Below are 18,701 nucleotides of genomic sequence, written 5' to 3'. Positions count from 1 at the left end.
TAAGAAGGAAGACATTAGATGCTTGAGTGTTGGGGGATGGCGAGGTGGGGAGTAGCCGAGGTAGACTTTGGGAGGCTCCTTTCCTGGAGAAGCTATAAACTACACGAATCATCTTATCTGGTTAGGGCAATGTAAGGGAAATTCCTTTAAAACACTAAAATAAGACTGGGAAGAGAGACGGGAGTCAGATGGTTTTTAATATGTGGATGAGACTTTTGTGTTTTATGTTAGAGGCAATAGGAACCTTTGAAGGTTTCTAGGTAGAGGAATGATATGGTCTTTCCCATCCCAGGGGAAAATGGCCAAGATGCCTCCTGTCCTTTCAGACTGAGGATTGGATTAACCACGGAGCTGTTCCTCACGCCTGCTTTTATAGGGCACTTTCCATTCCATATAAATTACTTTTCCAGGTTGTTTCATTTGTTTTTCATTATCTCAGAAATCCCAAGACAGCAGGGAATACTTTCCCTATTCTGTATCAAGAAGGCCTATGTCTAAGGTGAAGGGAAGTCACTACAGATGAAAAGAACTAATCCAAGGTGAGGAAACAAGTCAGGAAGCAGAGCCCAGGAGGCCCATTCTATTGCCTTGCCAAGACCTCAAAAGCCAGGGAGTCTGTAAGGGATGGGTCATGGACTCTGCATAGAGTGGTCGGATTTCAGAGGGTCCACGTAATATGATGGGGGGAGATACAGCTGAAAGTCCGCAACAGTCCGAAAACTGGATCCATCGTAACTGGGAGTCTGGGGACCTGGGCTCTAGTCCTCACTTGGCATGACACTGCTGTGTGATCTCCAGGTCTTAGCTTCTCTGGGCCTCTGTTTCCCTATCTGTACATTCAGTATAAGACCACCTATTCTTTACAGCATTGTTGTGATGACTTCCTCGGATGTTGAAGTGAGCTGCATTAAGTGGGGGAATCTAACTTCCAGAAATAGGGAGGTGATACTCCCACTGTCTCCTGCCCTTGTCAGAATTCATCTGGACAACAGTGTTCAGTTCTGGGCAACATAGTTCAATGGGAACAAGGTGGAATGTGTTACTAGCATGGTGAAGGGCCTTCAGTTCATGTCAGAGGAGGATTGGTTTGAAGTCACTGGAAGTGTTTAGTATAGAGGAGAGAAATAATAGCTGTCTTCCCAAGGATCTGAAGGACTGCCATGTGGAGGAGGGTTCGTGTTATTCTGTTTGGCTTCACAGGGCAGAACAAGGGACACAGAGTGGAATTTTCAGAGAGGCAAATGTAGACTTGGCATTGGGAGAGACTTTCTAACAATCTGAGCTATCCACAATCAGGATGGCTTCTGTCAAGAGGCTCTCCCCGCTTGGAGGTCTTGAAGCAGAGGCTAGCCTTGCCAGCGTCACTCTAGTGGGGATTCCTTTTGCATATGGGTTGGACCAATTGGCCACTGACAAACTAAAACTCTCAAATTCAGTGATTCTGGGTCAAATCCCAGAATCTGACACTTACTACTTGGGCAGGCCTCATTTTCCTCACATATAATGAGGAACTGGATGACTACTTGTATGGGATGTTTTAGAGAGGGTTCTTGTTCAGATAGGGGTTGGCCAATAAGTCTTCCAGTTCTGAGATTCCAGGAAATGATCAGACTACAATTTGAATCCAGATCCTTTGATTCTGTTGTTAGTATGCTTTCTACTTTGAGGCTGCTCACTTACCTTACAGGTGGGTGTGAGGTTGTTAACTATTATTAGTGTCAGTCAACAAACATTTTAAAAGTATTTACCACATTCCAATTACTGTGTTAAGCATTGAGGAGACAAAGAAAGGTATAAGCCAACCTCAAGGAACTTACATTCCTTTTTTGGGGAGAGCAATGAGGGTTAAGTGACTTGCCCAGGGTCACACAGCTAGTGTCAAGTGTCTGAGACCAGATTTGAAGTCAGGTCCTCCTGACTCCAGGGCCGGTGCTCTATCTACTGTGCCACCTAGTTGGCAAGGAACTCACATTCTAATGGGTGAGACAACATGCAAAGAACTATGTATATACAAAGAATATATAATGTCAATTGGATATAGTCTCAAAGGGAAAACACTAGTATTAAGGGAGACCCTAAAGATAGAGCAAAGTCTATCATTCCATCCCACTATGTCTCCATGCCTACAATTCCCATCATTGCCCAAGGAGTCCTTCTTTAAGGTAAGGCATTCTGTATGGAAGGTGCCCATTGAAAGGCAATATGTTGCCTGAGAGGTGACACAACTCATTATCTCCATATGGGCATCAGAATAAATTAGCTTATCTGGAGAGACCAGGAGCATAACGTCCTGTCACAGAGGGCAAGCTGATGGAAACGTAATGGCCAGGTAAGTGAGGGAGGGCAGGCATCAGGGTGCTGGGTAGGCATCTGACAGCAGCAGAGCTGTGAAGATGAATTTTCTTCATGAAGTATAGTCATTTAACTGCTTTGAAATCAAACAGACCAACAAGGATACGTCCACATGAATACTGTCACCTTCCAAGCACAAGCATAGATTTAGGGCTAGGAGGGACATTAGAAGTCCATCAGTCCAATCCCATCATTTTACAGATGAGGAAACTGAGGTAAGAGGAGGTTAAGTGACTTGACTAAGGTCATAGAGCTAATAAGTGTGAGATGGTTTTCTTTTCTTTCTTTTTTGGGGGTTAAGTGACTTGCCCAGAGTCACATAGCTAGTAAGTGTTTGAGGTCATATTTGAACTCAGGTCCTCTTGACTCCAGGGCTAGTTCTCTATCCACTGCACCACCTAGCTGCCACTCTGAGATGGTTTCTGAACCCAAGTCTTCCAGATTCCAAGTCCAGCACTCATCCACTAGGCCCCACTGCCTCTCAGTAGTCTAACACAAAGCTTCTTAAACTGTGGGTCTCGACCCCATAAGTCATGTAACTGAATGTGGGGGGTCATGAAAAATTTGGCAACACTAAAAGGCTTTGTATACTTATTTTATATACCTAGATATGCCCGGAGTCATGTAAAAATTTCTTGGGTGAAAAGAGGTGTGTGTGGGGGGGAGTTTAAGGGGCCCTGGGCTCCTCCCTCTCCCCAGGCTATCTACATGTTTGTGCCCACCTTTCTAGACCTCCTCACTCAACTGTACATTCTTTGTGAACCTTGCTGGTAATAGGCAAATAACTGTTCTCTGAAGGTAAAAATGACCTGAGTCACTTGGAGCCAACACAGGACCAAGTTGAGGAATACAGCCATCTATAGGCAAAATTGAGGGGGCTAGAAAGTAACAAGACTGATCTCTCTTATTACTAAACTGTGATCTCTAAAAGGACAGATACTGTAACTTATCTCCACCCTGTATCTGTTTCAGCATTTAACACCAATCTCTGTACTTAGTGGGTATTTAGTAAATGTTTGTAGAATGCAGCAGCAGCAGTAACAACAACATCATTTATATAGTATTTTAAGGTTTGTGAAGCACTTTATGTGTTAACTCATTGTGATTCTTCACATCTCTCCCATCTGCCCCCTTCTCTCTTTTCACACAACACTCACCCATGTTATTTTAGGCCATCACTTGAACTATTAGAAGGGTCTCCTAATTACTCTCCCTGATTCCAGGCTTTTCCCTTTCCCATCCATCTTCTCCACAGTGGCCAAAGTGATATCCCTATTTATTTATTTTTTATAGCTCAATAATATTTTATTACATTCATGTATCACAATTTGTTTAGCCATTCCCCAACTGGAAAGCATCTACTTTTTTTTTTTTTTGCTTTTTCAGACCATATTTTTAATAGAACATCAAATTGATATTCCTAAAACACAGACCAGACAATGTCACTCCACTACTCAAAAACTTTCCCTGGCTCCCTACTGATAAAACACAAAAGCTTCAGCCTGATGATGAAAACTCTCCACCATCTGACTCCCACTCCCATAAGACTCTGCAGTCTTATTTTAAACTCCTCCCCTTTGGGTACTCTCTATTATAGTCCAATTTGTCCACTAGATGTTTCTCAGAAAGGTAGTAGGCATGAAATAATGTTGAAATGAAAGGACATGATGAATGTAAAGAACTTTGAAAACTCCAAAGTTATTGTTTTCTAGAGAGGTGCCTGATAGAGCAGAAGAATGTTGCATCTAGAGTCACGAAGACATGGGTTCCGATCTCACCTTTGACATTTATTAGCTTTGTGATCATAGGCAAGTCACTTACCTTCTCTGAGCCTTAGTCTTCTTATCTGTGAAATAGGGATAATACTGGCTACCTCAGGAGGGTCATTGTGAAGCTCAAATGAGATAATATGTGCTATATAAACACCAGTTATTGTTATCATCATAAATTTAATAAATGCTCATTGAATTTAAATCCTGAATGTGTGTGTAATCCTGAGAGGGAACTCTGAAGGCCATGAATGTATAAATACCTGCCAAGTTTGTTATTCAATAAAACAAAACATAGTATCCTTACTTTATAGCTATCCCTTCTGCTTAACATCATAGATTCAGACCTAAAAGGGAACTTAGAGACCATCTTCTCCAGGGCTTCTTAAACTTTTTCAACTTATGACCCCTTTTTGCCCAAGGAATTTTTACTCAACCCCGGGTACACAGGTATTATAAGCTTTTTTTTTTTTTTTGTACACAGGTATTATAAAACTGGTCTACAAACCAAACATTTACTGACAAATTTTTCACAACCACCACATACAATTATGTGACCCCATATGGGGTCACCACCCACAATTTACAAAGCTTTGATCTACTCCAATCAATTCATTTAGCAGATAGGGAAACTGAGTCTCAGAGAATTATGTGATAAGTGACAAAGGTGGTAACAAAGGGAAGATTTGAATACAGGTCATCTGACTCCAAATCCAGCACGCTTTCCCCTGTACTATGCTGTCTCACCATTTTTTCTTAGGGTCACCTGTTCCTCCTGTCCTTAGAAAGCCAGAACTCCCATCTTCCTCCTCCTCCTCCATTTGCCCTTTCCAACCCAGCCCATCTGAGCAAACACCGCCACTTCCTCACCCCAGTGGCCCCTCTACTTTCATTGATCAGAGAGGACAAGGCTCCCTATAGCTGACAGACCTAGAGTGATCCCTTTATGTCGTGACCCCATCAACCCCTACCAAAATAACAGGCTTCAGGTAGCACTCCTGATCCATGTAAGGTAATTGAGAGATCAACTCTGACACGTGTAGTGGAAAAGGAGGACAATGAACCCAGGGCACCCAAGGTTGGCCACCCAAACCACCCCATCCAGTCTTTTTCTTTGGCTCTTTGAGGTAAATTTGTTTGTAGCATTTATTTTATGTAGCCTTTGGCACCCAGCACCATGAGCAGCAGGAGCAGCCTGGGAGTTCCTAGGGCACAGAGGCATTATCTTCTACTTTCTTCTTCCCCTAGGGCCTACCCTAGAGCTGTGAGCACAGAATGAGAGGAAGGACTGGTGGCCTCCTTTCTATCTCTCCTCTTCTAACTGCCCCACCACTGCCTCTCCAGTATTCCTAGTCACTCGACTGGGCAGGTGACCTGGAGGCTAAAAGGTTTTATCAGCCTCCTCCAGGCAGCTGGCTGGTTCTCCAGAGTGGAGGGCTCTTCAGAACAGATTAACTTTCCAGGCTTCAACAGCCCCTCACCCAAGCCCATCATTACTGGCAGAGTTCCCGGATTTGCCTCTTCTCCCCCTCTCCCTCCCCCTTCCGCACATCATTGCTGTGTTCATCTAAGTGAGGCCTTCCTACGTCTGCCATGGCTGCCTGTCTTGTCAAAGGTTGATGGAATGCAAGGGGGAAGAGCAGACACAATCCAGCCTTCTCAGAATCGCCTCGACGTCCCATCTCCCAGCACGCCGTACCTTTCTTGGGAACACACCCAATGCTCTTCTTCTCCAGCTCTAACTTGACCAATTGCCTTGTTCCTTTTAGGCTCAGCTCAGGTGTCTTTTTACTCCCATTATGTCTTCCCAGATTTTCCCACCTGTTAGTGTTCTGTGCCAGCCTCATATTGCCTGGCATTCTCTTATCTATGCGTTTGAGATATTTGTAAAGCACTTTGAACAGGCCTGACATCTTAATAAATGCTTGTTCTACACACACACACACACACACACACACATAATCATATCACCCCTGCTCCACCCAAGTAGAATTTAAATACTTTATGTATCTTTGAATCCCAGTATGTAACAAGTACATACTGAATAAATGAATGAATGAATGAACAATGAACAAATAGATAAATAGCAAAGGAACTGAAGGTAGAGACAGGGTCTCCATGGTTCTGTAACTTGCTGCCTGTGCAGCCTTGGGAAAGTCACTTTAACCTCCCTGAGCCTCAGTTTCCTCACTTACAAAATTAGGGAGTTGGATCAGATCACTTCAATATCTGCAACTTAGGATTCCAATTTGATGGGACAGATATAATCCTAGCTCTCAGAGGGCTCCCATTCTAGTAGTGGGAGGGAAGACTGCCATATTCTCTCTCCATATATTCATACTTTCTCCACTGGACATCTGGGGAGCTAGCCAGGTTCTATCTGTTCCTCCCCTCTGGGATATATGGCTTCACAACCACATAACAATTGCTATTTATACAGCACTATAAGATTTGTAAATGCATTTTATATGGATTGTCTCTTGTTAGGGACCCAGGAGAGCAGGTTTTTAAGACTGGTCATCTATTGGAGTGTATAGGATCAGATGAGCCAGTGGTGCTTTGCATTAATAAAGTATTGTAAAATACATCATTAATTAAATAATAAGCTTAGAAATGTTAGCTGTAACCAGATTGTGCAAGGCCTTGAATTCACTGTTTAGTTCATAGTATTGGGAACTTCGAGTAGGTTCCTGAGCAGGGAAATAGCATGATTAAAGTAGTATTTTAGGAAGCTCTCCGCCTGAATGCTTATCGAAATATTAAATATAACATGTCCAAAATAGAACTCATTAGTATGGCCCTAAACCTGTCCCTCCTCCATTTTTTTCTATTTCTGTGGAGGGAAATGCCATTGTCTCAATCACTAAGGTTCTTGACCTGAAATTCATCTGTGACACCTCCCTCATCCTATACCTTCATGGGCAATCAGTTGCCAAATCTCTGCCCATGTAGAGATTGCTAAGAAAATGCTAAGAGGAACCAAGATATTTTTTTCAGGTGATAAGACCAAGATTTTTGGCATCTGAACTCAATTCCTAATGCCCTTCTGTAGCAAACTTCCCTAATCAGAGAGGTAACCCAAGAGGAGAATGTGTCCCTACTGCCTCAATTTCACTTGCTGTATCTGCTCTTGTCTTGGGGTACACCTCAGCATCCCAGCTTGGAGTTAACAAAGACCAGAAGAGAGTCTTCTCTGAGTCTTTTTAATACCTTTCTCCAACCACCAGGGAGGTTTTATTTGGAAGTTAGCTTGCGTTCACTCTGTAGCTGGGCTTGCCGGTCTGAGCTCCTGAGAGATGAGACTTATTAGCTGATAGAATTCAGTGTGTCACTTGGGTTGCCCCAAGCATGTGGAAGCCAGGGGTTGGGGGATCTGAAGAGTCAGAGTATAGGACTTCTTTTCCCAGGAAAACACCAAGTTATATCTACAACCATATCTGATAAACAGCCAGGCAGTAGATACGCAGATATCCTGACACCCAATTCTGTTTCCCCAGTTTTGAGACTACTACTCATGGTGGGTCAAGGACTTATGCTGTAAGGAACAGGGAGGGAAAGAGAAGCGATGGTAAAAGAGGACACCAAGAAAGGTATGTTTGTGTGTGGGGATGAGTTGTGTCTTAGCCTCCTCTTTTCAAAAAGCTCACCTGGGTTCAAATCCTACCTCTAACCTTTATGCTCAGTGTATTTTTGGTCAAGTCACTTAAAATCTGAACCTCAGCTGCTTCTTTTGTAAAATGTTAAGTTTGGACCAATGGCCTGTATGGTTCCTTCTAGCTCTAAATCCTTTGATCTGGGGCAGCTAGGTGGCACAGTGGCCCTGAAGTTGGGAGGACCTGAATTTAAATCTCACCTCAGACACTTAATTGCTGTGTGACCCTGGGCAAGTCACTTAACACCAATTGCTTTAAACATCTGGGGCCATCTCCAGTCGTCCTAAAGTATATCTTGCCACTGAACCCAGATGGCTCTGGAGGAGGGAGTGAGGTTGGTGACCTTGTACAGCCCTCCTTCAACTAAATCCAATTCACTGCAAGTCATGACATCACCCTGATATCATGGCCCTCTTCAGGAATGAAGGACAAACAAAAAGTCCTTTGATCTATAGAGAGAACAGGAATTTGCTCAGATTGTAAGATTTCAGAAATACAAGGGGGCCTTCACTCTGCAAAAAGAAATACATCTACCTTGCCTGATGCCTAAAGTTTATTTTTATCAGAAATTCTTTGATTTAATGCTCAGATCTGTTCATTAAAAAATACAAATAACCTTGGAAAGGGTAATAAAGTTGGGCCCACCACATCAGAATCATATCATATCAGTACTTAGAAGGGATCTTAGGGATCTAGTCCCATTCACTTATTTCACAAAATGGGGGGGGGGAAACAACCAGGCCCGGGGAAAGGGGAATGATTGACTTGTCCAAAGTCATACAGATACACAGTCAAGATTTGAACTCAAGTCCCTTGTAAATGAATCCAGCACTCTTTCTGCAGTACCCATCCTCATCCTTTGAATACAGGCTTAGCTACCCCTAATCTACTGTCAGCCAGCAGAGGCAGCTCCCCATGCAAGAGGGAGCTGACATTTTCTTAGGGCAGAGAGCCAGGGAACAGAAAGCTGTTTTAGCTCTAGTTTTGGAGTCAGGGGGAAGCCCAGCTCACATCAAGGCAACTACACTAATAGAGCTTCACACAGTACCTTCTTCTTTTTTTTTTTTAGTGAGGCAATTGGGGTTAAGTGACTTGCCCAGGGTCACACAGCTGGTAAGTGTTAAGTGTCTGAGGCCGAATTTGAACTCAGGTCCTCCTGACTCCAGGGGTGGTGCTCTATCCACTGCACCACCTAGCTGCCCCCACACAGTACCTTCTTAAGCAGACTTCCTGGGATGGAGTTGGGGAGAGGTATGTCCCCTGCCTTCCAAACAGCTAACACCAGGGTCAGAGTGGCTCCCAGAATTCCTTTCTCTTTCAGGAAACTTTCCCTGACTGATAGGAGGAAGGGGAGAACAATTCCCTAGCCCAAGGAAGATGAGGCCGATATCTGTGACAGGTGCCTTTCAGGAAAATATCCCTGAGCCCTGGGATTTGGGATTCCTCTGTCTCCTCTGGGTGGTACTTCAAGTCAGTTCTCTTGTACTGAATCCCCCTCCTCCTCCTTCCTTATCTCCAGTCTGGAACAAATGCTACATTGGGATCTTACTCTCTGATGTCCTAGAGCCATAAACAGAGTAAGCAATTAGGGGTTTCTTTTTTCCCCAGAGATGGAGTGTGTATGTGTGGGGGGGAACAAGTTTGTAGGATACAAACAATACTTGCCGCCCCTTTGAGGCTCTTGAATAAGCTCTTTCCCAGTTCTACCCAATTCTACCCCACCCCAGCCCCAACCCCAGCAGCTTCCTGGACAGTGGTTACTCACAGAAGCCCAGGGTATCCCACAGGATGATTCCCTGTCTGATGTGCCCTTGCCCCTTCACCAACCCCCTCCACCGAATTGAGTACTTTCATGCCATGCTTGCTCCAGTCACAAGGTCCGTGAGGACCAAGCACAAAAATTCCTAGCTGTGCCTCTGTTTCTTCCATCCCAATAAGACAGTTTAGCTGCTGGAGCCTGGGATGATATCAAGGAGACAGAAGAATAGGTCATTGGAAACCAAGAAGGATCAATTGTGTGATAAGCTCTGACTCCCCAAATAGGCTCTCTTGACATCAACTGGACCAGGTACCTGTGGGCCAGACAGAGAACACTGCTCTCATCCTAAACGTTAATTGCAGGTGCAAGAAATGATGATTAAAATTCAAAGAAACTTGGGGAAGATTTGTATGAACTAACAGAGAGTGAGATAGCTGACCCAGGGAAACATATAAAAGATGAATACAATGTAAACAGAAAGAACAAAAACCCCTGAAACTCTAGACTGTTTAATTATGAAGACCAAGCTCAGTTCCCCCAAAGAATGAAGAAAATGTATCCCCCTCCTTCTGTTTTTGCTGAGGTGGTGGACTATGGATACAGAATGTTGAATATGCCATCAGACTTGGCTAAATTTTTGGTCACCAGTCCCCCTAAATCTTAGCTCCTTCCTTCAGATTTATTCTGCCTATATCTTGTCTGGGCACACATTGTTGTTTGTATTTTGTCTTCCCCATCAAACTGTAAACTCCTTGAGGGCAAGGACTGTTTTTTCACCTTCCTTTGTATCCCCAGCATTTAGCATAGTGCCTGACACAAAGCAGGAGCTTAATTTATAAAGCAGGGGCTTAATAAATGCTAGTTGACTATTGACGGATTGCTGGGCTGCTTCTGCTGTGAAGTCCTTTTTTCCCTTCTTTGTTTTTTAATCTTTGTTACAAGAGCTGGCTTGGGTAGGGGACAGGAGGAGGAATCTGGCTATGAAGGTGAAATAAAAATAAAAGATATTAAAAATAAGATTAAAAAAACAGAGGGGACATGGTCCCTGTCTTTATGCAGTTCTTGGTCTAGAGGGTTATATAAAAACAGGTATCTTGTTTCCATCTACATCATGGTTAAGTGTTAATGGATGTATAATCTAAATGCTGTTCTAGATTTGAGGGGGGTTATAGACTGAAGAGAAAGGGCAGACTCCAAAGTACATTTGAACAGGGCCCTAAAAGATGGATGGGATGTTTAAAAGGTGGAAATAAAAGGTTTTGAGCATTCCAAGTGGAGAGAACATAAGAAAAGGCACAGAGGCAATCAAAATATGGTCAGAAGGATGGTGGGCTCCATCTTCTGTGGAACATTAGCACATGTGGCCTTTTTATTTTAAATTTCAGATGGGAGGGGACAGCTAGGTGGTGCGGTGGATAAAGTACCAGCTCTGGAGTCAGGAGGACCTGAGTTCAAATCTAAACTCAGACACTTGACACTAGCTGTGTGACCCTGGGCAAGTCACTTAACTCTCATTGCCCCGCCCCCCCCCCTAATTCAGATGGAAAAATTGAGACCCAGAGGTCAGTTCCTTGCTCAGAGGACAGTGACTTGTCCAAGGTCACATAAGTGAAAGCTTCTAGCTCACACTAGGTGCCTAATATACAGTTAGCCCTTCACAAGCACATTAAAGGCACAACACCCCGGCTATCTGGAAAATCCACGTGAAATTTTTTGGCCTTCCCGTCGCACCAGTGAAGGTCTGAATTATTATGGTATTAAAAGATAAAATATGTTAATGTTGTACAATACTATACATATATTTTATCCATCTCTGAGTTTCTAAACATTTTCTGCATCATCTGCTGGCCTTTGTGTGTTGTCTGAGGCTTCTGCAAAACTCCCCCCAAATTCCCATTTAATTTCTTTTTTTTTTGTTTACTTTGTTTTGTTTTGTTTTGTTTTAGTGAGGCAATTGGGGTTAAGTGACTTGCCCAGGGTCACACAGCTAGTAAGTGTTAAGTGTCTGAGGCCAGATTTGAACTCAGGTACTCCTGACTCCAGGGCCAGTGCTCTATCCACTTCGCCATCTAGCTGCCCCCCCCCCATTTAATTTCTTATCCAACACGCCATATAGCAAAACCCCGGATGTGAAAGTCATGATGTGGGAGCGGTAAGTGTTTGCCCGCAGACACAGGCAGTCCACTGAAGCGCTGTAGAAGAAACAAAAGTGATTGATGCCCCAAACTCATCTTCTGGAGTGGTCACACCTTAAACTTCATCTCTCAAAACTGTCTCCCTTCCAAGATGCTGGCCTCTCCAATTCCCCTAGGGCTCTGCCCACAATCTGCTATCCTTCTAGCTCTCCAACTCCTTTTTTCTTGTATGCATTTTCTTGTATATTCCCCTAACTCCTCTCATGTCTGTTTTTTGTCCTCCTCATGACCTTTCATCCTTAAATGCCCCCTTATTCTCTAAGGCTATTCAGTGTGCTGCGGTGTTCCTTTCCTGCCTATCCAAACATTTCCGTGATCCTCTCTTCATTCACAGTAGAATTCCTCACCTTTGCATTTTCCTCCACCTTGCTAACTAAAACACATTCCTTGGAGACTTCTACTCTCTGTCTTTTCCAGTCCTACTCCCCAGCAGTGGAACAAATCCTAAAACTGTTCTGCCTGGGTCTGCTACAAGTCAGTGTTTTCTAATCTCAACTAGGCTTTCACCACTTCATAGTAATGCTTTTACTCAGCTCTGATTGGCTAGTTTATTCCCTGAAGCAAATTACAAATGTTGAATCTCCTCAGACCCTGAACTCTATCTCCTTTCTCCTCACTTGAAACAACAAATGACTGTACTTCCTATTTACCCAGAAGATTGAGGCCAACTGATATGAATATGGACAGCTAGGTGGTGTAGTGGGTAGTGTGCTGGGTGGGGGAGGCAGCAATTCCTGGATTCAAATCTGGCCTCGGACACTAGCTGTGTGACCCTGGGCAAGTCACTTTACTCTGCTTGCCTCAGTTTCCTCATCTATAAAATGAGCTAGAGAAGGAAATGGCAAACCACTCCAGTATCTTTGTCAAAACAAACAAACAAACAAACAAACAAACCCAAATGGAATCACAGAGTCTGAAATGACTGAACAAAAATATGAATTCACTCAATTTTTCTCTTTCACTCCTCATTCATCCTCTACCACTAAGATTAATACGTAGCTCTCCCTCTTCCTTAGAATAAACTTTGATCCCTAAACCTCTATCATGATTTGGCTACATTACATATTTCCTCTCTCGTGAATCTTCAGTTTTTCTCCTCTTTCTCTTTCATTCTCCCACAGACTTTCTTCTTTCTCTCACTTGGGCTCCTTTGCTTTACTCCCTCTTTTCCTTTTCTCTCCTTGTCCCCCCCCATCTCTTCTTCTTCCCTCTCCTACTTCCTTCTCCCTCTTCTGCTTCCCTTCTTCTCCCCTTCCTTCCCTTTCTCTCCCTCTTGTCTCATTCCTCTTTCTCACTTCCCCTCTTCCTTTCTCCTACCCTCCCCCCTTCTCTTTCTCTCACAGTTCTTTCCCCTTGATTTTTTTGTTTGTTTGTTTTGGTGAAGCAATTGGGATTAAGTGACTTGCCCAGGGTCACACATCTAGTAAATGTCAAGTGTCTGAGGCTGGATTTGAACTCAGGTCCTCCTGACTCCACTGTGCCATTTGGCTGCCACTTTCCCCTTGATTCACAAAAATTTTTAGGTCTCTACCTTATTTTTACCTCACTCTCCCCTGAGACCATTGCCCCTCATCTCTCCTTCCCTTTTTCTGGCTCTACTCCTTCCTCCACTGCCTCAACACGCAATCATCCCTCAACCATTTACAATATGGCTTCCAGTTCCACCACTCTACTGAAAGAACTCTCTCTAAGGTCATAAACCACCTCTTTAACATTAACTCCACTAATACCTTTTTCTATCCCCGTATTGACTTCATGTCAGCACTGACAGTATTGATCATTTCCTCTTTCTTGATTTTCAACTACTGCGACAAAGCACTCTGACAATTCCTCTTTCACCCTTCTGCTCCTTAGATGAGGTTGCCCCCACAATGCTCTGGCCATTGACCTTTATTCTCTCCATGTTGTCTCCCTTTTTAAAATCTAATCCATTTCCATGGCTTCAATGATCACCTCTATGCCAATGGCTCCCAAGACTATATCTCTGGCCCTAACCTCTCCCCCAGAGTGCTAGTCCTGAATTTCTAACTGTCCACCGGATATCTCCACTTTGACTGCTCCATAGCATCTATAATTCAACATCTCCAACAACTAACTTACAGGATCATAGCATCACAAATTTTAAGCTGGAAGAAACCTCAGAGACCACCTAGACCAAACCCTGCAATTAAAAATGAGGTCCAGAGAGGTTGTGACTTATCCAAGGTCATATAAGGAGAGGCAGGACTTTGTCCCCCTCCCACCAATGAACAGAAACCTGTTTCTGCCCTTAACTTCTCTATTTCTATCCTATTCTATCCTTCCACTCACCTAAGCTGGTACCCTCAGAAACATCATAGATCATGGACTCTTTCCTCTCAATCATTCTCCAAGTCACCAAGTCCTGTCAATTCTACCTCAGCAATGACTGTCACATCTGTTCTCTCCTTGCTAGCCCTAGTTAAGGCCCTTGTGACCACTTCCAAAATCTATCACCTTCCCAATCCATCTTTCACGTCATTACGTGTTATCTTCCTGTTCTGGGCAATCTATTATTTTCCTTAAAAATTTCAGTGGCAAGGGGCAGCTAGGTGGCGCAGTGGATAGAGCACCGGCCCTGGAGTCAGGAGTACCTGGGTTCAAATCCGGTCTCAGACACTTAACACTTACTAGCTGTGTGACCCTGGGCAAGTCACTTAACCCCAATTGCCTCACTAAAAAAAAAAAAAATTCAGTGGCTCTCAATTGCTTGCCAATTAAAGTGTCAATTACTGATCTTGGCATTCAAGGCTCCACACCATCTGGCTCTGGTCTGGCTTTCCTATTTTCATCTCATATTACTTCCTGTCAAACTGGACTACTCTCTGTCCAGTTCTCATCTCTGCCTTCTCCCATTCTGCACCAAGTACGTAATTCCTTGAACACAGTAGGTAATTAATACATGTTTATTTCTTGTTATTAAAAACACTGTCCTTGCCTAGCTTAATGTTTGTTGGGAGAACAATGGTCTGTAAACAAATATAATGTCACCTATAATGCCAAAGTGCATTATGAGAGTACAAAATGGCATTAGCTCAGATGAGGGAGATATTTCTGGTGGAGAGGGAAGGAAAGGGTAGAAATGACGAATGAATTATTCTGATCTTATTTACCTCACAGGTAGAAATGAATGAAAATCATTTAGTAATTATGTCTGTCATGTCTTTGTAGAGTTGAAACTTAATCCTTCCATTTACCTTCACTCCTTTCCCATTAGTTCAGTCCTGACTAGAAATTGAAAGTAGTAGATCACCAACATGCCCTAGGTATATCCTCAGAACACAAGTAGTCTCTGTTAGAATGCGGCTACCAACTTCATTGGCTGCCCCCATTACTCATCATTTAGGGGTAACAAGTCTAATCTAATCCACAAAGTAATAATTCTCATCCCTAAATTATAATTGCTGGAGCAAATGTCTAGGAGAAGGAGACAAACCCTGAATTCAGGTGACTGGGGAGGGAGGGAAAGGACAGATATAAAGTGGGCTGTTGGGTGCTTCAGAAGGGAAGATGGCATGTGTGGGAAGGGGCCTTCTACCCTCTACCATAGCCAAAGCAGAGGGACTACCACAAGTCATATAGATAGGATTTCCTTTTCTCACTTCACTCACTTATCCCCATCCAAGAAATCCCACCATGTCTATAAACTTTTACTGGGGGAATAAGAATAGTAAATGTGGTGGCTTTACTCTTGATCTCATATGCTTCTGGGAAAGTGGGGCTGGGGACTTAAGTAAATTAGATCTAAAACAACCTGGCAAGCCTCTGCACCTTAACTGACAAACATGCCATTCATGCCCAGGAAAGGTAAAGAGTCCACCAGGTCTGGCTTGCTTCATGTCCCTGAAAACACCAGCCACAGAGAAAGGGAAATGACAGGCTGACTGGTCAGGTGTGGGGAAGGGCAGATCTGATTGTGGGGAGGCTGGAAAAGAGAATCTCAGACCTGGAGTATCCAGGGGCAGGAATCAGGTTGATGGGAAGGTAGAGGACAAGGGAAGAAGGGGGAATCTCTGACAGGAAGTTCATAGAACAGGAAAGTTTATTCATTTTCTCTGTTATGAAGCACATCTGGTTCACCACATCTGGTAGGTACCTTTTTTTGGCTTCTCAGCCAGGGACTGGACTTTCCCATCTCCTAGTCTGAAGACAGAGCCCCATATAGGTCCTCATAGACTCTTATGGAAAGGTTAAGATTCTCCCACCCCCATTCCAAATATGAGAATTCTCCAGGGCTGTGGTGCAGAAAAAGAGAAGTCTATGGCACCAGAACAAGGGTGATCAAAACCAGCACCTTTTCTTCCTTTCAAGAAAACACCTGACAAACATCATGCCTTTTTCCCTATTCCACAGCAACAAGCCTGTGAAGGAAAAGAAGGAAGGGCAGGCAGATAGGGAGATAAGCAATAACAGGGTGTTGTGGCCCTTGGAGTGGATGGGAGATGGGAACCCCATTTGGCCAGTGAGATCTTGAACAGAAAGACTGAAGGAAATCACGGGGGGAGAGAGAGACAAAGACAGACAGAGACAGAGAGAGAGAGAAATGGTGAGAGAGACAGAGAGAGACACAGAGACAGAGACAGAGAAGCCCTGAACAGGGGAGAGAGGAATGAAGTGAATTCTGTGTGATAGGAGAGCCTGGATAGGAAGGGATACTGGGGCCTCTCTGCATGATTTGCTGCAGAGGCTCTGATTCCCAAAAATTAGGCTGGGAGGTAGGGCAGAGAAAGAGGTACTGAGGCACAGCCAAAGAGCCCTGGAGGTGCAGAAGTGGGAGGGACAAGAAGGTGACTGAGAAGGACAGAGACTAGATAAGGGGGAGAAGCAGCAAGGCTGCCCATCACCTTAGTCACAGGAAGGGGAGCTAGAAACTCTAAGGTTGTGTCCTCTGAGTCAAAGTCTGAGAGATGAAGGGCAGTGTGGGAGGAGGAGACGAGATAGGGTTCTGAAGGTGCTTCCAACTCTGGTCTCCCCCACCTCCTTTCCATTCAGCTTTCCTTGAGCCCCAAAACTGGAGCTTAGGAGACCTTACTAGAAAAATGGAAACCAGGAGAGGGAAAGCAGAGGAGAAAATGGAAACTGGGAGAGGGAAGAGGAGAAAGCAAAGGGGAGTAGTGTCAGAGAATGGGAGGAAAGTGAGGGGACTTGGAAACTGACAAGTCTTCTCCATCCCCTGCAGTTAAAGCCCAGGAAGGGAGACAGTAAGTCTGGGAGGTGGAAATCCGGCTAAGAGAGCAGTGTTGGTGGGCTGAGGGTAGGTTTGGAGAAGGGCAGCACGGGGGGCGGTGGGAAGGGGGAGGAAGGGAGGGTTAGGAGGGGAAGGAAGGAGGGGGGGAAGGGGAGAGAGAGGCCGCTAGCCGGGGGCCTAACAGAGGTGCGTGTGCATCGGGCTCCATCTGAACGACCGGATGTCTCGGGGAGGGGGGCAGGCCAGTGAACTAGGGAAGAGAGAGCCCGAAAGAGTGGGGAGACGATGTGGGGTTGAGTTTTATGGTGAGGGAAGGTGCAGAGAGTGTGTCTGCTGGACTGGGGGGTGCAGATGAGCTTGAGGCAGGAAGTGAGGGGTAAGGAGTTACTGCAAGGGTGGCGGGGAGCAGGAACCTCCGACTCCAGTACACCCCGCCCCTCGGGTCCCAGCTCCTGGATTCAAAGCACCCATAACTCCCGAAGTAGCCAAAGGGCTCGGCTGACCCCCCTGCCCATTTCCCCGTTTGGCGTCCCTACCCTATTCCCTAAGGTCTGAAGGTCTGAAGGCTTCAGAGTTTGCCCCGTGCGCCCGCTCCCCGCCCCCGCTCCTGCGATGTCTGGGGACACAGACACCAGTGTCCGCAGCTCCCCTGGGATGGGGAGAGGGGGAAGGAAGCTTGGGGAGAGGGGTCGAGGCTGTGGTGGGGCTGAGGGCAGCAAGCCCAGGGTGGAGGGGTAGTATCCAGAGCTTGGCCTCCCTCCTCCCCCCCTCCTCCCCGCCCCCAGGGGGTCCTACCTGAGGGCGGGGGCCGGCCCTGCCCACGGTGCCTAGGAGAAGCAGGGTGAGTCGGAGCGGGACTGGGGGGCTGGCCATGGCGGGCGGGTCAGGACCATAGCATGTCCGCCACCTGAGGCACCGCTGCACTGAGAAAGGAGCGGAGCGGAGCCGGCCCGGGGAGCTAGCGGCCCGCGCCCGGGGGAGGGAGGAGCCCGGCTGGAGCCGCCCCCCCACCCCTACCCCCTCCTGTCAGGGAGGAGCTGGGGGCGGGTCGGCCCGGGGTGGGGCACCCCTGGATGGAGGGGGCCCGGCGCGGAGAGGAAGGGACACGGCAGGGACCCTGCACCTCCGACCTGGCTCCGGCTGGGTGCCCCGGGAAAGCGGGGAACCGGACCAGGAGCCGCGGAGTCTCTGCGCCTTCTCCACAAGCGCCCTCCGCTGGGGCGCCGCTCCGAAGCTTGGGGATTGGGGGCGCAAGTATGAATGAATCTGCGTGGTTACTTTGTCAGAGTTCGCCGAAACCCGGCTCTCCACCCCCTCCACCCGCCCTCCCCTTCTTGTGCTCCCGGCCCAACCTTTAGAATAACTGCATGGTTAAAATCCAAATGCCTCCTATCCCATTCTTCCCTTCCCTCCCCCCAAATAAATCAAAGCAAATCATGTTTTAAAAATTCTTGCTTCTCCATCGCCTGCTGAAAAAAAAAAAAACCACAAACCCAAACTAACCTGGCAATCAAGGCTTTAAGCTTTTATAGCTTAAAACTACACTAAGACTTTTACTACATTCTGTGTGTGTGTGTGTGTGTGTGTGTGTGTGTGTGTGTGTGTATGTGTGTGTTAGTCTGGGGAATATTTGGCTTGGAGAAAAGACTGGTGGGGAAGGGTGGCAGACACAATAACTGTCTTCACATATCTGAAGGAAACTCACGCAGAAGAATTAGACATCCATAGGGTAAGGACTGGGCCTATGCTTTTATGGGCATCAGGAAC

The 18,701-nt window shown here is 45.6% G+C and overlaps 1 protein-coding gene across 1 annotated transcript in view; it reads right to left on the bottom strand.

The window, feature by feature from the left end:
- The window catches only part of GLP1R (glucagon like peptide 1 receptor), a 73,844-nt gene extending 55,984 nt beyond the window's left edge, over nucleotides 1-17,860 (bottom strand). The window contains exon 1 of the mRNA XM_043962591.1: nucleotides 17,730-17,860. Within this exon, the coding sequence (XP_043818526.1) occupies nucleotides 17,730-17,807 (78 nt within the window). The 5' untranslated portion in view covers nucleotides 17,808-17,860. The remainder of the gene's footprint in view (nucleotides 1-17,729) is intronic.
- Nucleotides 17,861-18,701: the final 841 nt, after the last annotated feature.

Source organism: Dromiciops gliroides, chromosome 4 (assembly GCF_019393635.1).
Source record: "Dromiciops gliroides isolate mDroGli1 chromosome 4, mDroGli1.pri, whole genome shotgun sequence".
NCBI classification, from domain to species: Eukaryota; Metazoa; Chordata; class Mammalia; order Microbiotheria; family Microbiotheriidae; genus Dromiciops; species Dromiciops gliroides.
Note: the sequence above shows the minus strand (reverse complement) of the source record. Positions and strands in the feature narration are given on the sequence as shown.